This window comes from Neolamprologus multifasciatus, chromosome 5 (assembly GCF_963576455.1).
Source record: "Neolamprologus multifasciatus chromosome 5, fNeoMul1.2, whole genome shotgun sequence".
Classification (NCBI taxonomy): domain Eukaryota; kingdom Metazoa; phylum Chordata; class Actinopteri; order Cichliformes; family Cichlidae; genus Neolamprologus; species Neolamprologus multifasciatus.
Window position 1 is genome coordinate 38,561,586 of NC_140443.1, and position 23,419 is coordinate 38,585,004.

At 40.4% G+C, this 23,419-nt stretch overlaps 1 protein-coding gene across 1 annotated transcript in view; it reads right to left on the reverse strand.

Moving 5' to 3' along the window:
• The window catches only part of plekha6 (pleckstrin homology domain containing, family A member 6), a 63,189-nt gene that overhangs the window by 9,918 nt on the left and 29,852 nt on the right, over positions 1-23,419 (reverse strand). The window contains exons 6-20 of the mRNA XM_085160098.1: positions 22,673-23,135; positions 22,357-22,443; positions 21,869-21,922; positions 14,176-14,247; positions 13,495-13,575; positions 12,455-12,604; positions 12,191-12,286; positions 8,485-8,596; positions 8,246-8,385; positions 4,491-4,658; positions 4,032-4,107; positions 3,665-3,768; positions 2,786-2,944; positions 1,721-1,867; positions 1,449-1,579 (exon numbers count right to left, since the gene is read on the reverse strand). Of these exons, the coding sequence (XP_085016224.1) occupies positions 1,449-1,579; positions 1,721-1,867; positions 2,786-2,944; positions 3,665-3,768; positions 4,032-4,107; positions 4,491-4,658; positions 8,246-8,385; positions 8,485-8,596; positions 12,191-12,286; positions 12,455-12,604; positions 13,495-13,575; positions 14,176-14,247; positions 21,869-21,922; positions 22,357-22,443; positions 22,673-23,135 (2,040 nt within the window). The remainder of the gene's footprint in view (positions 1-1,448; positions 1,580-1,720; positions 1,868-2,785; positions 2,945-3,664; positions 3,769-4,031; positions 4,108-4,490; positions 4,659-8,245; positions 8,386-8,484; positions 8,597-12,190; positions 12,287-12,454; positions 12,605-13,494; positions 13,576-14,175; positions 14,248-21,868; positions 21,923-22,356; positions 22,444-22,672; positions 23,136-23,419) is intronic.

Consider the following 23,419-nt stretch of genomic DNA (forward strand, 5'->3'; position numbering starts at 1 on the left):
CCCCATGCTCCTCTGTGTTCTCTCTCCCCCTCTGTGTACTTCCTGTTTTACTTTGATAGTCTCCCGTCAGTGTACGTCATGTTGTGTTTGCTCCTGCCCTGTCTCGTTAATGATTATTTGTCTCAGCTGTGTTCCCCGTGTGCTCCCACGTCCCTTGTTATCTTTCTCTGTTGCTGTGTCCCAATTCAGGGTATGCACGCTTGAAGTACGCATTTCAAGTGCGATTACGTCACCGCCACGCGACGACGGCTGTCCCAATTCGAAGTGTACTTCAAATGCATACTCCAAATGCGCCGTCAATTTCCCCAAATATCAAGCGTGGTCCGGTGCATGCTTCGTGGTCCCATATATCCCACAATTCATAGCGCGGCGGTGGGTGTGGATAATTTTGCCGCAAAATACGGCAGAAGGGAGCGGCCGAAGAGTGAACTGTCAAAAGTAAGTACTGAATATGACGTCACTTAATTATGTGCGAATGTTTAATAACGAAGAACATTAAAACATTGCTGTTGGCCACATGCCGGCAAAGTTGTGTGACATTAGTGATGTTTGTACTTACAGCGTTAACTTGGTTTTAAAGCATGTATATATATATATATATATATATATATACAGATTATTATGATATATATATATATATATATATATATATATATATATATATATATCATAATAATCTGACAATAATATAATATTGGCCATAATATATTTACATTACCACAGTGAGATGATTTTAGTCTCATTAACAACATTAGCTAATTGTTATTTACTAACTAATCTTAAATGACTGTTCAGTACAGAAATGAAGCCCAACAATCATGTTTTACAGTCCTGTGGTCTCAGCCTCAGATACTCAACTAATCAAAGTGATGTCATGACAAAACATTTTTCTCCTTCATTTCTGTCAAACAAAGCTGTATGTAACGTTTCTCGCGGTTAGTATCATGGTTGCTAGGCAACCTGAACAGCGCAACGAAGGGCTAGACCGTCCCATTTCACAAGCCTCTCACTTCCGCACTTCACTGCACACTGCGCGTACTTCAAGCGTGCGGTCTCTTAATTGGGACATAGCCTGTATTGTGTCCACGCCTCCCTCAGTTCCATGTTGCGTCCTCCCTCATCCCTCGTGTGCGTTTCACTCTGTGATTCTCCATGACTTTTGTTTATATTATCCCAGTGTAATATTGCATGCTTTTTCCCTTGAATCAGCAATAAAGCTGCTTTTTGAGTTTGCATTTTTGCCTCTGTGAAGTCTGCTTTTGGGTCCGATATCCTGCCTGCCACTCAGCGACTCATGACAACAAATTGTTTTTCTAACCACAGTTCACTTTTGAATATCTTCTCCTTTTATTATAAAGGAAGAGGTAAAAGATGTTACAAATTTAAAATGTGTACAGCTTTAAATAAACAGACTTTTGCTAGAAATTTAAAGGAAGTTAAAACTGTACTTTGATTTGGCAATAAGGGTCTTGATTCGTTCTAGCTTCTTCTGCTTCTCCTTCTGCTCCTCTGGGCTCAAGAGAGTGTTATTCTCCACATCCAGGTAGCGCTCAGGGATCAGAATCTTGTCAGGAGCCATCTTTTATAACAAGAAAGAAAGAATCTCTTTTATCTTTGTCTTTTATGATTTTGGACACAAAGGTAAGCTATTATGACTCTATTGTGAACATACCTGCCTTAAAATAGCCACAAAGTTAATAAATGATTCAACTTATTTCACCTCTTTGCCGATGTTGTAATGTTCTGGTTCAATCTGTAAACGTCTCAGACGAGCAATTTCTTCCTCTGGTGACTCTTGCCCCTGTCCTCGAACTGCCTTCTCTAAGTCTTTGATGTCAATCTCATGAGCTGTCAGCCGCCTACGAACCTGTGAATACAAACACAAACTAGATAGGACACACAGGCAGATACAATCAAATAATCAGCTAGCTAAAATGCGTATACCCTAGTCATACAACTTTGGCCAATCTCAATCACTGGTTTTATATTTGTAAATATTGGCAATGTTTTTCAGTGGATTATCTTACCCCCCTGGAAGTACCAGAAATACAAACAGGTGGACTATACGCATGGTACATGGACTGGTTTTTACTTTCCTACAATATCTGAGTGCTCAAAGCACTTTACAGAATTTGCCTCATTCCCACAAGCACTTTTTCTATGCAAGTGCTTTCTATCTAGCATTCACACACATTCATACTCCAATGGACGCACTGGAGAGCAACTTGGGGTTAGTATCTTGGAAAATTTGGCATACAGACTGGAGCAGGCAGGAATCGACCAACCAACCTTCCAATTAGCAGATGACCTTCTCTACCTTCTGAGCTACAGCCACCCCAGCGTGATCAGTGTAAAGTGATCTCTATCATTCTGTCATTTTTACACATGAACTGACGGTGTTGGAGAATCACATTCACACAACAGGAGAAGGTCCATTTCAGATAAGTTGTAACTACTTGGTGTTTACATGGGTTATGTCTAGCTATTGTACCCAAGTGAGTTTGCTAGACCACAACTTTCTCAGATGGGCTCACATGGAAATTACAAAGCTTTGTACTGGGGTAGGCAGGTATGATAGCAACAATTTGGGAAATCTGGGAAATGTATGATATTGAGAAAGATTTCAAGCTGCAGTACATGTGTGAAAGTTCTTTCACACATGTACTGCAGCTATGACTATCATCTGAAAAATAAACACATACACGATTCATTTTTACTCTACCAGCTCACTGTGACAATACTACAATTAAATACATGACAAGGATCACCATTAGCTTGCTCATACCACTTTGTAATTGGCTGGAGACTGGCCTCCTGACAGGTTTAGGCTTCTCCTTTTGTCCCTCATAGAACTGCTCTGGTTGCGACGAAGTCGCTCATTCTGTTCCTCCACACTCATCTTCATCTTAATTTCTGTGGGAAAAGCAGCACTTTTTGGGCGCTCCTGTGACAGAGAACAGGCTTATTTTTAGAGATAATTTCTCTCATATAAAAATTTAATAAAATGGATTATAAATAAATGAATGCTGTCAGTGATAATCTCGTTAAAATGACATTAACGCCATAACCAAATTAACGTGGCAAATCTCTGTTATGGTGGAGATTTGTGGTTATGGCGGTTATGGCATTAACGTCATTTTAACGAGATCAACGCTGACAGCGCTAAAATGAATATCAACCTTGTAACAGTTGCAGTGGTGTGGTGTCTCTTTAAGACAATGTAAGGGTTAGTGATGTCATAAGTATGCACCACTGCCCACTTTGGAGTATGAGATCCACTTGCTTGCAAGTGAGTTTATGGACTCGGACCTCTTTAACTTTTTGCAACGGGTTGTAGGAACACTGTGCTTCATGTATGATAATTAGTAGCTGTTCAATGGGTCTTTGTAAGGTTGAGTGTGCATTAAAATACAAGCACTGTGGAATTCCCAGTGCCAGTGTGGTCATGAGTTTTTCTGACTGTCCTGCTAAGTGTTTCCACCGCTCCTCTCAACCACTGAGTACAACCCACGTTACAACCTCTTATGTGCATTCATGTCTAATGTTGTGAATATGACCCATTTCACATGTTTCTCAGTTCCACTAACCTCTTCATTGTTTATTATTGTTTGTTGTTTATTAAGGCTTATATTTTTTCTCTCCTAACCAGAGTGGGTTGACATACCCTGGAGACTCCATTAAGCACTCTGCTGTTACGGCGATGAACTTCAGGAAAGTTCCTCTGTGATTCATCAGTGGGGGATTTGGTTCTAGGAGGAACAATGCCAACTGGCATGTGAAAAAATAAATACATTTATAAGTACAGGCCAAAAAAAACATGTCTGTATTCTCAAACATAACACTATGAGTCAGTCTTTAAAGTGTCACTTGATTAATTCATGCAATCAGATGTCAAAAGACAGAATACTGAATTTTTATCTTTAACTTGCTATTATAAGCACCTTAAAGAATGTATCTCTGGGTTCTGCATACCCAAGTTATTGTTGTCATTGTTATTGCCATTTTTAAATCTTGATATTAAACTGTTGTACCTTTATTCATGGTGGACAGCCTGTCCTGGGCCTGCTCCTGAACATCACTGATATTGTTCGATTCTCCAAACTTGGGCTGCAATGCAGAGATATTTTTATTATGTCAGCACTGAACCTGAAGGTAGTGAACGATTCTAATACTGTTCAAAAAACTCAAGAATGCATTAGATAATGCCTTGTAATGGAAGAAACAGCTGGTACACCTGAAGAATCCCCAATGATGCAATCACCCTATGGTTGAAAAAGTTTTCTTATTTTAAAGGAATTGCAGTAACCCATTCTTTAACAGTACTATACCTTTACTGTGCAGCTGACCAGCTGCCAACTGAAGTGACAGTGCTGATCAAAATGTCCTCTTCAAGTACAAATGACTTCTACAAATGTGATGCACCAAGGTTGGCTCACGTTTTATTTCTTTCTCTAATGAAAGAGAGTATACCAGCAGAAATACCCAATTACCTTTCTGAAGTCAGAATCTTCACCACCAAGGTAATCAACATCGATGCCGAAGCTGTGTGGCCAAGTTGTGCTGTCAAAAGGCAGGGGAGGGATGGAGGGAGGAAAGGTATAGGAGGGATCCAATGGGTAATAGGATTTGGGAAGGGGAGGCCTAGGGGGAACACTTTCCTTGATCACCATAAGGGCAGTAGGGAGTGAAGGAGGAAGTTAACATAGGATAGGAGGAAGAGAGAATGCTGCATATCAGGATAAGTGACAATAAGCCAGGCAAATTGCAAAGCAGAAACGTATTGATTGAGTTTCAGTCTAGTTAGTTAAAGAGTTGGATGAAAATCCCCAGCTGGTTGCTGAAACACTGATCACACCTTATAATAGCTAAACTCTAAGAAGCATTAAGACAGACTTAATTCAACATATGAAAACAATTATTTCCACATATTAATGTGGAATTAAGTAATATGAAAGTTCAAGGCATCGTCTTTTCACAAACTAATGCTAATCTAAAGTATTGATCTAAAGATGGTCTTAAGTGTTGACCATAAACCTAACACTGGCCAGCCAAGTAAGAGCCGTATACCTGTCAAATTTAAACTAAAACATTATACGGGAGGGCTGCACAGCAATTGTGAGGTTTGAAACAGGCTTGATTGTTTACAAGAATATTAAGTTAAGTTAGAATATTAAGTAAGAGAATGAATCAAACTGTTTGTAGCACTGTGTTTCCTGCGTGCAGACTCGCGTGTTTTATTAGTATTATTTTGTGCAAAACTACATCTTAACCCTTAAACCATACCTCAAGTAGAACAGTATAGTAAAAAGCACTGATCATGCACTCTTCCCTTCTTATCTTAACATCTAATATCTTAGACTTGTCACCTCTTTGTATTTCTATTTGTATTCTATCCTTTTATTCTATCCCCCACCTCCTCCTTTTTGGTTGGTTTTATTTTTGTTTATTTCTCTTGCCTGTCTTGCAGTATACATCATCATACTACACCACATACAATGTAATAGCTGAAATAAAACAAATTAAAATGAATAAATAAATAGATTAAAGATTCACATGAAGAGGATGGACCCATAGACACTCTAGCTGTTCGTGCAATAGCAAAAGGTGTTTGGCACCATAATGCATTCAGATCACAATTCGGATAGGACAGGATTTTTAAAAATACTTTTTATCTCTTTTTCTTATTTACCTCTTCTTAAGTTGTTCAGAACTTTAGTTGTTCAGTTGAAGTTGATGTTGATTCTAAAATAATTTGGAAACAATTTGAAATTAATCTGAAATAATTTGGCTTTGACTTTGTTCTTTATTTTATTGACAGGGAAACTGAAATTCAAGCCTGAATATTTGTCATTGTCCTTGACCCAGTGTTTTGCGTGCGCGCACACACACACACACACACACACACACACACACACACACACACACACACACAAAACAAGGTGCACGTCAGGTGTTGAGAAACCAGGACACCTTGATGAGAAGTGGGCTACTGGAACAAGACGGCATAAGTGGGAAAGAGAAGAAAATAGGGCGCTGTTGATATCGAAACAGCTAGGAGCTCAGTGTTTCAACATTCAGAAGAAGGAACTGCTCTCACAGCTAGAGATTGACAAGGTACAAAACAAATGTTATGGCAAGGGGGAGCCTGGACAACATGTCAGGGGGATCAAGTATCAGAGCTGCAGAGAGGTGCAATCAAGAAGGTGCCTAAGATGTACAGCAAGCTGTCCATACTGGAGGCCTTGGAAACTGCCAAGCAAAGATTCACAGCCTTGGCCAGCCACTTGACAAGGTACACCAGAGAAATAGAAAGCAGGAGAATGAACCAGCTATTCTCTGCAGAGTTGGACAGCACCAGGGCCCGACATGGTTCACGCCGAATGGATGAAGAAGCTGACTGCACTCCACAAGCGTCTGGCAGCACAAATGAACCAGCTGCTTGTCGATGAGAGACACCCAGAATGGCTAACTGAAGGCCAGACAATCCTGATCCCCAGAAAGGACCGGTCCCATCCGGCCAATAACCTGCCTCAGTACCACCTGACAGTCATCATAGTGGCTAAGATGAACAGGCATATGGCTTAATACATGAGCAGGGCACAGAAAGGGATTGGCAAGAATACCAGAGGCGCAAAACACCAGCTACTGGGAGACAGACCAGTCACGCCAGACTGCAAGATGAGGCTGACTAACGTGTGCACTACCTGGATTGATTACAAGACGGCCTATGACTTAATGCCCCACAACTGTATCCTGGAATGCCTAGACCTATACAAGATCAACAGGACCCTAAGATCCTTCAACAGGACCCTAAGATCCTTCATCAGGAACTCAATGGGGATGTGGCGGACAATACTAGAGGTCAACTTTAAGTCCATAGCACAAGTCAGCATCAAGTGCGGGATCTACCAAGGAGATGCTCTATCCTCACTGCTGACTGGCTGACTACGGAGTTGAGCAGTTGTTAGCCACCTCCTTTACATGGATGACATCAAGCTGTATGCCGATTCACTGATCCACACCACCAGGATATACAGCAATGACATCGGAATGTTGTTCGGATTGGAGAACCTGGTACCTGGGAATCCCACAGGCAAATGGGAACAACGAGGAGCCCGTTAGGAAAGATGCAAACACCAAGTACCTGCAGAAGGTCAGGCAAGTCTTGAAGAGTCAGCTGAATGGTAAGAACAAGATCCTGACATCAAGACCAGGATGCTCCTGACCATGCTTCATTCCACTTCACTCCAAGTCCAGCACCCTGAGGCTGTATGCTAAGTGGAAGAAAGGAGGCCAGGGACTGGTGAGTGTCAGTACCACAGTCCAAGATGAGACAACAAAAATCCTTGAGTACTTTCCCACTGTGATCCCCCTATAATTGGAGCATAATCTCTTGTCCTCTTTCTTAAATATGGGAACAACTACCCCAATCTCCCATTTTAAAGGCACCACTCCAGACCTCCACAGAACGTTGCAAAAAAACATGGCAGCCAGGACAGCCATAGCATGGCAATACCATGCTATGAACAGCTCCTAAATAAATAATTTGTTCTTAAATTTAGAAATGGTGAAGCCATTATTTAGAAATTATGAAAACACCTTTCATCAAACAGGTTGTATATTAAGTTATTAATTAAGAATAAAAATGTCATACCTGTGTTTTTTAAATGCACACTGATGTAATGAACTATTTACTTAAACACTTACTGAATGAGCCCGATGTTAGGAAACACCCCAGTAATCATGGGGAAACTAACAATGATCCAGATGTAAGTATGTTACGACATGTTTTCTGAGGACAAGCTTGGCTTCATTTCTGCAACCTTCGAAGGTTAACTAATTAATCTCTCGAGTATCAGAATGGATATGGATATTGCACCTTATTGCTGATTGGTATATTCAGAATATTGGCATTGTACACCAAGAAAACTGGTCTGTTCTCTGGCCTTTCCTGGGTTTATAGCTTAGTTAGTCCCTTTTTGATCTATTTCCTCCTCTACAGGGTTTAATGTCCTTAAGGACTCCCTGAGGTTCTAGAAAGCTAGAGTAATCTATGAAAAAGTATGCTCACAGTTTTCACAACCATAATAATTTATATGTTCTGTATACGACACTGGGCCAGCTTCCCTATAACTTTGGGGTCCATGGTTTGGCATTTTGTCAGGTTTGAAATTAGGCACAAGGCATGCATGGCTTGGGACGTTTAGAATTTCCTCTTCTATGCAATTTAGAATTAAGTGCTTACCTCCAGACCCAACTCCTTGGTTGGAGAAGCCTGGCAAACAGGCACTGGGGAGTAGGGGCTCAGTGGACTGGTAAGGCTTACTGAGCTCAGTGGGCTTGCTGGACTATTGGTGGTAAAGGACCCTGATGCACCACTGTCAACTGAAAAGAGAAAAAAACTTAAAGTGTCAGGAAAAGAGCCATTAGATAGAAGGGAGAAACACAAGCCATTATGTTCAAAATTAGTTTAGTTTGTTTTACCTCTACCCTTGGCTGTTTTTATGCCTCTGGATAAGCTGTTCTTTTGTAGACCTTCTAATACATCCTGGACTCTCCAAAACTCTTTTTGGATGTGCCTCCGAACTAATTCACTCTAAAAAGAAATTACAAGGAAAAATAGAAATTAGACCCTAATACTAATAACAGTGAGGTCCATTTATTAATTTCAGTTATGTGGAAAAAAATAACTACATGTCATCGAAATTGCTGGCATTTTTTTTTGTTTCATTTTAACAAAAAAAGAGGAAAAAAACAAACAAAATCTGTTGTTATGGAATCATTAAAGGATTAGATATATGTAAAATATATGATAGCAGACCTCCACTAAGATAGCAGAGAATATCATTCTGAGTACTTACTTTGCATGCACTAGTACTCATTTTGTTTTCTTTGTTTTTTCTAAATGTTGTTTAAAAAGTTTGTAGTGCAGTAAAAATTAGATAACATGACATATTTTTACTTTGATTACACAAAGATTACGTAGAAGTAATGGATAATAGGTTTTTGTACTTTTCTCAATATATATCTTGTGTTTTTTGTTTAGCGTTGCCCTGTTTAGTTTTGATAATTTTTCTCTTTCTTTTTTTAGTTCAGCCAGAAATAAACGGCTCGCTTTTTGTTTGCTCCATTTCTGTCTCCATTTATCTGCCTTTGGGTCCACACACTCCACTCCACGCTGTCAGCTACAGCAGACATGAAACATCCCAATGGCATTCAACTCTGGATACTATGGCTCTTCTGAAAGAAGACTCAAATCAGGCTTGACTCCCTAAAATAACTCTCAAAGGCGCATCTTAAAGCAGATAACCTTTGAGCTGGAGAGGAATGGCATCTCACTAGTTTAGAAGATGATCGTTTAGGCTGGAAAGAGTTTGCTCCTCCATAAAGCTCACTAAGTCACTGACTTAAGAAAATAAGAGGTTTATTTTCAGAGTCATAGCTCTGTTAAGCCAAGCATTCCTTTAACCTTAACCAGTAACAACAAAGATTTTTAACTGTTAGAGAATTATTTATTCATAACATCTGACTGCTCAAAGAAATACTACCATAAATTAATGCTTTAATCATATAAAGGCGCTCAATCAGTCCCTATTACTGGGCTGCATACCACAGGCCTTTAAGGTGGCAGTGATTAAACCATTACTTAAAAAGCCATCACTTTACTCAACTGTCTTAGCTAATTAAAGGACATTCTCCAACTATCCTTTTATCTGAAAAATTCTTGAAATAGCAGTCATAAAACATCTAACTGATCATCTGCAGAGGAACTATTTATTTGAAGAGCTTCAAAAAGGCAGAAACATGATTACTGAAGATCACAATGATCTTCTTATGGCCTCTGACAGTGGACTTACCCTGTGCATGTTTTACTTGACCTCAGTGCAGCTTTAGATACTGTTGATCATTGCGTTTTATTACAGAGCATGTCACAGGTATTAAAAGGTACTGTGCTGCAATGGTTTGAATCATATCTATCTGATATACTCAAATTTGTTCATATTAATGTGGAGCCCTCTTCATACACTGAGGTTAATTACAGAGTTCACAGGCTTATGTGCAAGGATATGTTCTATTTAAATTATACATGCTTCCCATCTTATCTTAAAGACCTCATAGTCTACCACTATCAGGTTTGTACAGTTGTTGTTGGGTTGGGACTTTAGTTACACTACAGTGCAACATGTGACAATTAAAAGCTAATCTTTAGCTATTAGCAGTCGCTTATTGATAAAGTAGTTCACTTTTTGCTGGAATCTCCCGCTCTAATTACATCCCACCTTCTATTTTCTGACCATGACAATTATACCTTCTTCCATCTGATCCTCACTCCGTTGTTGGGACTGCTAATCCAGAATTCAAAATCGTGCTTCTCACATATAAGGTCTTAAATAATCAGGCCCCATCTTATCTTAATGACCTTGTAGTACCATATCACCCTATTAGAGCACTTCGCTCTCGCTCTGCAGGCCTACTTGTTGTTCCTAGAGTATTTAAAAGTAGAATGGGAGGCAGAGCCTTCAGTTTTTAGGCCCCTCTTCTGTGGAACCAGCTTCCAGTTTGGATTCAGGAGACAGACACTATCTCTACTTTTAAGATTAGGCTTCAAACTTTCCTTTTGCTAAAGCATTTAGTTAGGGCTGGACCAGGTGACCCTGAATCCCCCCTTAGTTATGCTGCAATCAGTGTAGGCTGCTGGGGGATTCCCATAATGCATTGGGTGTTTGTTCTTCATTCACTATGTGTTAATAGACCTCTCTGCACTGAATCATACTCGTTATTTATCTCTCGCTCTCTTCCACAGCATGTCTTTATCCTGTCTTCCTTCTCTCACCCCAACTGGTCGCAGCAGATGGCCCCGCCCCTCCCTGAGCCTGGTTCTGCCGGAGGTTTCTTCCTGTTAAAAGGGAGTTTTTCCTTCCCACTGTCGCCAAAGTCCTTGCTCATAGGGGGTCATATGATTGTTGTTTTTTTTTCTCTGTATGTATTATTGTAGGGTCTACCTTACAATATAAAGTGCCGTGAGGCCACTGTTGTTGTGATTTGTTGCTGTATAAATAAAATTGAATTAAATTGAAAATTCAATTATCCATTCTCTGGCACTTCTTGTGATTGCGAGGGCTGGTTAATAGTTGTTGCTGGTACTGTTGACAGTGCAGCAGCAGCCCTGACACCTGACTGTCAGTGAATATGAGAGTTTGCTGCATCTATTTCTAGTTTCTTTTTGTCTCTTAGCTTTTCAGCTCCACCTTTTTGTCTTTGTTCATCTTTATCAACCACTTCTCCCCCACTAAACTCTGATCCACAAGGTGCACCCAGGGAAGGTAAAGGAGGGGCCAGTAACATAAAGAGATTAGATTAGGAAATCAGTGTCAGAAATTACAATGAACAAATGGGCTGTAAGTGCTTGTAGGACTGGTGAGCAGCGGACTCTGTTTTAAAGTGAGATTTAGGTTTAGGTGTTGATATTACTGGATTTTTATCAATTGAGAGAGTCAATAAAACGTTGTTTAGTTAAGAATTAGAAACTGGCAGAAAAAGCAGGCTCACTTTGCTTAATTTAAACGTTCCAAAATAATCACAAAATGTGCATATCTGGCTTTTTTCAATTTAATCTCATTTTTTCCACACAGTGACAAACCTGTTAAATTAGCCTCTGGAATTTAATTACTCATATTTAATTCATACAAGCTTAATATTTAAAATTGTTTTCCAGTGTCACTTTGACACAAATCAACAGTATGTAGCCAGCCAACCTCCTTTGACCTAAGGTTGCAAAAACCCTATAATAGCTAGTTGCTGTAAAAATATTTAATCAGATTTTTAAATTAACTTATATCACATCAAAACCTTTGCTGTCTTGTTTTCTTTTTTGTTTTCTTGTCATCATTAAAAATCATTCAAAACAGACAAATAAAGAAAAAGTGACAGTTACTACAAATCAAAAAAAGTAGATGGTGGTGGCTGGCTGAATAATTATGACTAGATAGTCTCTTACTGTAAATAACCTAAAAATAATGATTAATTAAAAGGGGGGGGGGGGAATTACAGATATGATGACATTGTTCAATTCAATTTCAATTAAATTTTATTTATATAGCGCCAAATCACAACAAAAGTCACCTCGAGGCGCTTTATATTAATGATAATATTAATAATATATGTATTATATTACATTGTGACCTTTTACCTGTCCTCCAGCATTAAGCTGCTCCCACAGGTCTCCATGGATGGCATTGGCCTCATCCTCTAATGCTTCAAACTCCATACAAGCAGTTGTTAAAGCCTGAGAGACATACAAAAAAATGAAAATAGTATTATTTTTTACTGTCAGCAATATTCAGGCTGTTTGATTTAGACATATAACAAATAGAACATTTAATGAGCAGATGTACATTGCACAATCACGTGCAGCTGTGCATTTTTTGAAATACAGACAAGTTACTGCACTCACACTGGAGGCCTGGGAGAGCTCCCCTCTGATGTTAATCAGCTGGTTCTGCTGGGTTTCCTTTTTGAACTGCAGCTTTTCCATGATTAAAGGCTGGTTATGGTATATCTCCATTTCCTGATGAGTAGCCAACAGTGCTTCCTCTAGGCTGTCCTGGTAACAGCAAGTGTTTTGTTGAAAATTAGTTTTTCTGCTTATTTAGTAAATAGACAGTGCACTGCAACATCCCTGTTGATCTATTTAAGAGAACATACACATTTCATCTAAATATTCGGATGTAAGGTTATAATGGTTTCACATAAATAAATGAGTGAATTTATTAGCTAGGATACATGCTAACTGACCAGAAGAAACACTACATTGTGCACTAATTTAACGCAAGAGTCAGAAGATGTTGATTCAACTCTGTGGTCATTAATTGTGCTGTAGTTAGTGGGGTTGTTGTATTGGAACAATTCAGCCTCACCGCAGGGAGTAAAACTACTTGGTTAGGGTTAGAAAAAAATCATGCTTTGGGTTAAAACACAACAGATAACACTTTTTTCAAAGCTTGCCAGAGCGACGCATCCCCTCAGAATCCACATAGGCACGAGACATTCCTCCAGTTGAAATACATTTGTTTCAAAGTCGTGCTGACTGTAATGAAAAAAGAGGCCAGGGTGGTGAAAAACAAAACAACTTTCAGTGTAAAGAGGTCCCATACAACAACACCACAAAATACAGCTTCAGGTGAAGTCACCACAAATTAAGTGTTGACTAAAGGTAAGGTTGTATTAATAGCTAGGTTGTTGTAATGTACTGAGTTAAACTGCTTTCCTCTGATATATAAAGTATATTATCTTCAAATATGGTTAGGACAAATAAGGCTTCATGGGTTTCCTTTACCATGACAGTAGTACATTGCTGTGTTCAGTAGTTATTAAAAAACTCCAGTGATTTCATAGTTTTTATACTAATACCCTAAATTTGGCCATCTTCACAGGACAAAACGTTTCTTAAGAATTTCACAATAAAATGTCACATTTCCGAGGAAAATTGTGTACCTTATTCATTCTCAGTCTGTGGACAACTGCCTCATGGTCTTTCAAAATCTGGTTCTGCTCACATAATCGCCCCAAGAGCTTCTGTGTAACAAGGAGTGGTTATTTTGTGAATTTGAGTGACACCAGGAAGGAAATATAAAACAAAGACAGGACAGCAGTGTGTATATGTCAGTAAACAATATACATATACAGCATAGTATATATGTGCACCAAAACATCACATTTGTATGCAATATGTGACTCTTAATCTGCTACCCCTTCTAGTTTCAACCACTAAACTGAGTAGCAACTGATTTCAGACATTTAATAAATAGGGTTACTGTAATTATATTTTTTATTGTTTTGCTGACAGTGTTCGCCCTCATGCAAAAACTAGGAAAACTATATTGTAAATATATTATTGTGGACTTCTTGATGCATTCTCAATTCTCAATCCAGGAAAGTAAATCTCCAAAAGTTGATTCTGTTCATCTGGACGTGGCGTTTTTGTTTTTCAAAACGCTACGTCCAGATGAACAGAATCAACTTTTGGAGATTATTGTGGACTGTAAGGTTGAGATTAGGTTCCTAGTCTACAGGACATACAAACATGGGGAAATGAGTGCTCACATACTTCTCACCATACACTGTATAAAAAAATAAAAAACACATCATTTGGGTGTGAATGCGAAACTCTCTTACACTGGTTTCGATCTCATTGAGTTTCAGTGTAGGATGCAGTTCTCTGTAGTTTATATCCTGGAAAGGAGGCACCTGTAAAAAATGATTTGCCTGTCATTATCAATCAGAGACTATACTGTTCCACTGAGACGAAAACAAAATTAAAATATATATTCTGGTCTTTATTAAAGTAATGTAAAGCCCAATTACATCTTTACATTGAAATAAAATCTCAATGATTCTATTTATTCACAAAATCATTGAGATCATTGAGATGGTTATGTTCTTTCTGAGATCAACAGTTTCTGTACTGTTAAACTTGACTAAATTGAGCTATGTAACAGTTTTCAATCTAGTCAACATGACTGTATTAAAATTACACACCAACAAAAACAAACAAAACAAACAAATACATAAAATAAAACAAAATCATAAATTTCCACTTTTTTCTAAAAATTTCTATTCACCCCTTTAAAAGGGTGATAAATAATTAGAAAGCAAACAGTAATGTCAAGGTTGAACTTAAACATAAGCAATTCAGAAGTGTGAGAGAAAAAAAGGAAAACAACATGTGACCACATTAACGAAACCAATATTTCAGATTATGGGATCCCCGATAATCACAGCAGAAGGGGTAAAAAGACGAGCGTGACACGGATTGCTTTTGGATTGACTAAATCCTGTTTGTGGTGTGGGGTGGTGACATTAAGATTGTAAGTAATCTGTGACAAGTAAGTAATAGTGACAAGATCCTCTTGTCACTATGCTTGCACATTTTAATTTTAATGCCATAAATGCCAGTGAATCAGACCTGAATTCAGCTGATTCCCCATGTATATCTTCAATGAAATCTCAGCTGCAGGGGAGGGGTTGAGTGTACAATAAAATAAGCAGTCACCATTACTCCTTAGTGCTAGTGGAGCTGAAACCCAGTAGTGTGATGACAAATCGATGACCTGAACAACAGTTGGAGGTAGTGATGGGATTTCCAGCTCTTTTTAGAGAACCGGCTCTTTCGGCTTGGCTCACTAAAAAGAGCCGGCTCTTTCGGGTCCCAACCGGCTCTTCGGGTTGTTTTGTTGCTTTAATTTATTATTAACAACAATATAAAATTATGCAGAAAAGGAATTAGTAATGGGCAGCACGGTGGCACGGTGTTTAGCACTGTTGCCGCACAGCAAGAAGGTCCTGAGTTCAATTCCAACATCAGGCCGGGGTCTTTCTGTGTGGAGTTTGCATGTTCTCCCCGTGTTTGCGTGGGTTCCCTCCGGGTACTCCGGCTTCCTCCCACCGTCCAAAGACATGCAGCTTGTAGGGATAGGTTAATTGGATAATCCAAATTGTCACTAGGTGCGAATGAATGTGAGTGTGAATGGTTGTCTGTTCCTGTGTGTTAGCCCTGCAACAGACTGGCGACCTGTCAAGGGTGTACCCTGCCTCTCGCCCTATGATAGCTGGGATAGGCTCCAGCGCCCCCCGCGACCCTGAAAAAGGATAAGCGGAAGCGAATGGATGGATGGATGGATGGAGTTAGTAATGTAAAAAAAATGTGGTTTTATTTATATATGCTTATATATAAACATATACGGTGGCCCCTTGAGACAAAGCACGTACAAATTCCAAAGCACGTACAAACTCCAAAACACATTTCTAGCGTTAACTGAACTTCCAAAACAGAGCTACCTAGATCACTTAAATTGCACAATTGAAAGCATATGTGTATTGTTTGTATATTTATACACAAGCACTCATATATATTCAAATAATTCAAAAAATTTTCTTTTACCTTTTGCTACCACACACCAAATCCAGTCGTTGGTACTTTCTGGCTTGTGTAGCCACTAGGTAACAAAAGCTCAACACTGCGCCTAGCATCATGGAGCACTTCTGTTGTGCTTTGTACGTGCTTCGGCGTTTGTACGTGCTATGGAGTTTGTACGTGCTTCAGGGTTTGTACGTGCTTCGGAGTTTGTACGTGCTATGGAGTTTTTACGTGTTTTGGAGTTTTTACGTGTTTTGGTGTTTGTACGTGCTTCGGAGTTTGTACGTGCTATGGAGTTTTTACGTGTTTTGGAGTTTTTACGTGTTTTGGTGTTTGTACGTGCTTCAGGGTTTGTACGTGCTATGGAGTTTGTACATGTTTTGGAGTTTTTACGTGTTTTGGAATTTTTACGTGCTTCGGGTTTGTACATGCTTCAGGGTTTGTACGTCCTTCAGAGTTTGTACGTGCTATGGAGTTTGTACGTGTTTTGGAGTTTTCATGTGCTTCGGGGTTTGTACGTGCTTTGGAGTTTGTACATGCTATGAAGTTTTTACGTGTTTTGGAATTTTTACGTGCTTCAGGGTTTGTACGTGCTTCGGAGTTTGTACGTGCTATGGAGTTTTTACGTGTTTTGGAGTTTTTACGTGTTTTGGTGTTTGTACGTGCTTCTGGGTTTGTACATGCTATGGAGTTTGTACATGTTTTGGAGTTTTTACGTGTTTTGGAATTTTTACGTGCTTCGGGTTTGTACGTGCTTCAGCGTTTGTACGTCCTTCAGAGTTTGTACGTGTTATGGAGTTTGTACGTGTTTTGGAGTTTTCATGTGCTTTGGGGTTTGTATGTGCTTTGGAGTTTGTACGTGCTGTGAAGTTTTTAAGTGTTTTGGAGTTTCTATGTGCTTCGGGGTTTGTATGTGCCGTAAATATACTTTAAATATACTTTTATTTATTCACTCCACATAAAATGTTTAAAATAAATCATTTAATACAAAAACCAACTATTTACATTTCAACTTTTAACTATTTAAATTTTCAGCTTTTTCCTTTTAAACAAATTTAGAGTAAAACAACATAAAACACTGCAAATCACAACACAATTAAATATAAATTAAAATATAAAAACAAAAAGAAGATGCACATTCTCTGTCATATGGGCCTGCATGAATAAACTTTCTGAATCCTTTATCATCCGCAACTGAAAATAGTTGTGGACCATTACTATACCTTTCTAATGTGACGTTGTTGTCGCTGGCTCTCTTTCTCTGTCTCTCCCTCCCGCTCTGTTCCTGTGCTACTAAGAGTGTAACTACCAGCCCTCCCCCCTCTTCCCAGCGCAAAGCACAAGTCGCGTGCGAAGTGAAGTGGAAAAAAAGTTCAAGAGAGAGGGTGAGAGAAAGAAAAAAAACCCACAGCTCCCAATAAGGAGCTGGCTCGCGTCGTTCACTTCAAAGACCCGGCTCTAAGAGCCGTTTCGTTCGCGACCAACACATCACTAGTTGGAGGTGCTAGCCCAGACAGTGGTGGAGCTGCCAGCTATACAACTTCAAGCAGGCAGCAGCGAATTGCCAATGGCTGGACAGGGTTAAAAAATTATTCAAAAGGAATGACTGGCCATTGGGGCGGGGGGCTGGAAGGAGGTGTTGGTCGTCCGATTGGGATCTGGGATGCGGGGCCTCCCTGCTGCTGCGGAGCCTGGGACGGTCTGCTTGCCTCCACCCTGGGGGAAAGGGTAACATCTCCTGGGTCTAGATGCCGTTTTCCCCTCCAGGGGCGAGGGTACCTGGACCCGGGGTATAGAGTTTGTTTGGGGAGTGTGATTGTGTGTACAGTGTCCATGTATGTCTATCCCTACGTTGGGTAAGTGCTGAGTATTTGTATATGTGTGCATGAGGGTGGGAATGCATGTTTGTGTCTTTGTCTGCCTGTTTGTCTATGTCTATATGTCAGGTCGGGTCTTACACTCCACCTCTCTGGGAACTCCCAGGCCCTCCTAAGGCCTGTCTCCCCTCACCACACTCCCTGCCGGTAACTGATGCCCTCAGGGGTCGGTGCGTTGGTGGTTCTTGGTGTCCGGGGCTGGGCGCTCAGGTATGTACCAGCTCACTCCCGGTGACTACTTGGCAGGGCCTGGTGCCTGTTGCTCGGTCAGGCCTCTTCCAAGGCAAAGGGGGCCCTCGGGCCTCTGGGCTTGCAGCTCGGTTCACTCTGGCACAACTGGCTGCCGGCAGAGCCAGTACCTCTGGATTGGCAGACGGGGGTGGTGATTTCCACCTTCAAGAAAGGGGACTTGAGTGCTCCAACTACAAGGGGATCACACCCTGTGACTCCCCAGGAAAATCTACGCCAAAGTGTTGGAAATGATTTTCCATCTGTTAGTCGATACAAGAGGGAAAATGCGGTTTTAATACTGGACAAGCTCTTCATGCTATGGAGGATACTTGATGGGGCATGTGAGTTTGCCCAACCAGTCTGCATGTGTTTTGACTTGGAGAAGGCATTTGACCACATATGACAGGTGCTTCAGGAGTATGGGGTGTCATTCAAACCTTATACAACCATTGCAAGAGTTTGGTACGCATTGCTGGCAAGACCCTGGTGGTGACCAAGGGCCAGCGCTGGTCCACCAGATGACGGGGTTCTGTTGGCTTCATCAAGTGATGGCCTCCAACTCACACTAGATCAGCAGCGGGTATGAGAATTGGCCCCAGAAGGGTCGGGTGCCTACTCTGGGTCAGGGATGAGATCGACAGACAAATTGGTCCGGCTGCTGCAGTGATGCGGACGCTGTACCGGTCTGTTGTGGTGAAGAGATATCTGAGCGTAAAAGTGAAGCTCTCAATTTATTGGTTGGTCTACATCCCTACCTTTACCTATGATATGAGCTTTGGGTAGTGACTGGAGAGATCTCTCTGCTGGCCTGGGAAGGCCTTGGTGTTCCCTTAGAAAAGAGGCTGGAGGAGGTCTGGTCTTCTCTACTTAGGGTGCTGCCCCCACGGCCCAGTCCAGAATAGGTGTAAGAAAATGGCTGGATGGATGGAAGGAAGGATGGAATGAATAATGGTCCAATTTCATTGGCTGGGGATTTGGGAGGACATGCACCAGTGACGCTGTAACTTAGGTGGTAAAGCAGGTCGCCTACTAATTATTGGTTCAGATACTAATCCCATCCATGTCTCTCTCTGATGCATCCATCGGAGTATAAATGCATCTGAATGTTAGATAGAAGGCACTTACATAGAAATAGCATATAAAAAAAAGTGCTTATGTGAAGCAAGATGTGTAAACCGCTTTGAGTCCTCAGAGTAGAAAAGCGTTATATAAGAACAAGTCCAGTCCATTTGTCCAGTCCAGTGTGCATCGTACTCTGATTGTCAGCTGGTGAACCAGTGGGCCATTCCAAAAACACCCAGTAGTGTTAAGGGTGCTCTCATTCAAGCACACTGGCATGGACCAGCATACCATGAGGACTACTGTTCCCTTCACGGTCCACATCTTTTTGAACTCCTCTCTCTTTGTTATTTCTCAAGTTTCTCATGTTCCTTCTTCCTAGTGTTTCTATCATTTGGTATAGCTACATCTATCACTGGTGTCATCCTCCTCTGCTTGTCCACCTCTACTATGTCCGGTTGATTAGCCATCAGCTGTTTATCAATTTGTATCTGGAAGTCCCACAGGATCTTAGGTTGGTCAATCTCAACTACCCTTGGGAGGCAAGACAAGGGTAGTTTGACCTCTGGACCTCCAGGCCATACCCAGTACAGATATCCCTGTATACTATGCTAGTCACTTGGTTAGGGCATTTCATGTATTCCCTACTTGCGATTATCTTGCGCCCTGCTGTTACTTGCTTGTCTTGGGGGAATCTCTGTACAGCCTGCACCTGGGATCTTTTGCTTAGAGTATGTTCCTGTGCTGTCTTGATTATTTCCTCTGTGCTTTCTTTGAGTCTAGCATTCTCCAGCCATTGTAGGATTTCTTGACATCAGCTATGTCTTCTATCTGCCAGTGGTAGATACGGTGCACAGACCTGTCTTTCCATAATAGTCCCCTTCTTGCTACTCTGCATGTGCCTGTTCATGCTAACTACTATGATGCCTGACAGGAGCTTCCATGTTGAGCTGAAGGTTATTTGTCGGTAGTTGAATGTGACCGGTGCAATATGGGGATCCGTGGGTATCAGGACTGTCTGACTTTCAGTTAGCCATTCTCTGTGTATCTCATCCATTAGCGGCTGGTTGATTTGTGCTGAGAGACATTTGTGGAGTGTAATTAGCTTTATTAACCAGTAGGTTAGAATCATGTCAGGGCCTGGTGCTGTGTAACTTTTCATGCTTGAGACACTTTCTTGGTGATGTCTGCCACTGTGATGGTTACTGAATCCTTTTTGGGGATGTTACTGTGGTCTGCCACTTGCCACTAAGCAAGAGAACAAAAACAATTTTTGGATAGATTAAACAAGATTCCGGTACAAGATTATCTGGTACCTGATTGATGGGAAGAGAAAAGTATGGAGAACTAAAGGAACAACATTATCTTTCCAACATGTTGAAGGTGTTATGGCATGGACATGTATGGCTGCATTTGGAAGCAGGTCACTACTGATGATGATAATGATGTGACTGCTGATTGAATTGGCAGGATGAATTCTGAGGTTTACACGGCTATGCTCTCTGGCGGTTCAAACCTTCAGGTACAGAAACAGCCAAGTATTAAGCATTTAGTATAGTTACTTATTAACCCCTGAAAACGTGGGACTATGGCTGAAAACAGTTAATTCAGTACTTTTGTTGAAGGTCTTGAAGCCTTTACTTCATTTTTTCTTATTTAAAATTCCCTGTATTTATGTACAGAGACATAAATTACACAAATTGTGTCAATGCCCAAACTTTTATGGGCCTAACTGTAGGTGGACAGCAGCTATCATAACCAGAACTGTGCACTTAAGATGAGCATATTAAGGACATCCCAACTTGTTGGTGTCAAAATTTTTTTAAATACAGTGGAACCCTGACTTACGAATACCCCGTTTCACAAATTATTCAAGTTACGAAGGCACTGAACAGCAATATTTTTGCCCGTGTTACGGCAAAATGCCCGAGTAGCGAAATACGCTGGCTCTGATTGCCTGAGCCTACAATGCCCACAATGCCTTTCGAATCATGTGACAACCCCTTGGCTTCCGTACTTGCGCTTCGCTGTTCCACTTGAATGACGTATTGTTGTTGTAGTTAGCAATTAGCCTATAGCCTATCGTGCAGCATCGCCTCAGTCAAAATGTGCGATGGGTGCTTCGACTTGTGAAAATTTTCGATTTAAGAAAGACCCTCGGGAATTAATTAATTTTGTAAGTTGGGGTTCCACTGTAATTCAAAGCATAAATAAAAATGGGAGTTATCATGTATGTAATCTCCAAAGTCTGTATCCCACATTACACAACCAATACATTAATTCAATTTTGACTTCAATAAGAAATGAAGGTAGGCGACACATTAAATTAGGCTGACTATTTAGGACACTATAGCACACAAAAAGAGCAAAAGAAATGACATTTTGTTGTTATGGTGGTGTTATAAATGCTTTTAGTCTCAACTGAAGCCTGCCTCCTCCGGGACTGCTACTTTCCTTACTTCTACTTTGTTGTTGAGGGTGAGTGCTCGAAAAAATTGGGGACCATCCCAAATCGAGAGCTTTCCCTGAGTAACTGAAGCTTGGATTATAGACCAGAGAAGAAAGTTGTATGGCAGGACAACTGGAACAATAATTGAACTGTTATAAAGGAATCATATTTTCAAGTTAATGGACAGCCAAAAAATACTCTATACAAGAGAAGCACACAAAAAACATAGAAAAGAGATTTTAAACGGCAGTAAAGTAGGTAAGAGCTGTCAAGAATTATGAGAAATGGTGTGTATAAAGTATTTATTGGCAAACACTACTGTATGTTTCCTCCTACCTGTTGATCTAGGTAATCCAGGTTGCGCTGGAGCTGAAAATCTAATATATCCTCCTGAACCAAGCAGCAGCATTGGTGGCAAGCGTGGAAATCGAAAAGACAAATATTGTATAGATAGCAACTCTTTATCTTATTATTTTGATCTTATGATGTATTGTTTTAATAAAAGCATATGCAATAAATATATATTTGTAAAGTTCCTTTAAAAACAAGACCAAAATGTGAAAGTCATCCTTAATGTTCCCTTCGCATATCAGTCCTAGTTTATTTTTCACAATCACAAATACAGTGTATTAATGGTACCCAATCATTGCTTATTATCAGTAGATACCCAAAGCCAAGGTAACCAAAATGGATCAGACATCTCTACTTGGACATACAGATAATTAATGCCAGACCCCACAGCTGACAGCATTTACAATACAAAGTTACATATGCCACAGCATGAAGTGCATTAAGTACTATTTACATACTTTTGCAGCACATACCATTTTACTGTGAACAGAAGGGGATACAGGGTAGTTGTGGTGGTATAATCCTTGGTTTAATGACCTCCTATCACCATGGTAGTTATACTAAAGGCAGTAGGGAAGAGAACATAGAAAGAAGAAAGGACAAAATAGAAGTAAGGTGAGTGAGAGTGTCAGAGTGGTGTTAGATGAATATGGTGTCACTACATCAAAACTGGAGAGTCTTGCTCTCCAGCAGTATCCCTGCTGACTTTCTGTATTGATAAACGTTATTCAAAGACTTATCAAACATTAGTATCTCAAAGCTACATACAAACACAGTAAACCGGTTCACCTTTGGGGAGCTGAAAGATCTTCTCAGACTGTAGACTGGTGGATAGATTGCATCTTCATTCATCCTCCCTGAAAACCGGTCAAAACCATTGGATGGTGATCGAGCAGGTGAGGCATAGGTGCATGACGCTGGTGAATAGGGCCGCCTCGATGATGAGGATGGTGATCTGGGCACAGACTTGGAGCGTGGCTGAATAAACAGGCTCCTCATGGATGTTTCCATTCCACCATAGTACTGTGGCCCCCATTGATCTTGGGGCATCTGTTTCCTGTACAACCGGTGGGGTTCATCCCTCAGAGAGTGTCGCTTTTGCTCAATAGTCCATAGTCTGTCATAGCCCCCCACAGCAGACATAGAGCAGATGCTGTCTGGTCGGACCCCTGGTAGGTACAAAGAGTATTCGTCCACAAAGTTATAGTAGCCAGCTGAGACTTCTTGGTTCACAGAATAGTAAGAGGGTGGCCTGAAAGCACAGGAAAAATTAGAGAATATTTCCGACATGAAAAACTATTTGAATGTGTGAAAGTTTATCTTGGTCTAGTTCTTCTTTAAGAAACACAATAGGATAAAGACTAAAATTATATTTTTCCCTTTTTAAAATACACATTAATTTTATATATATACATTACATTTTCATAAAACAAATAAAATTAGGTCTTTCTAGAAACACAGAAAGGAAACTTACTCATGAAATAGCAGTTAGCGGAGTTGTCACTTACAGTTGTATGATAAACAATACAAAACAGA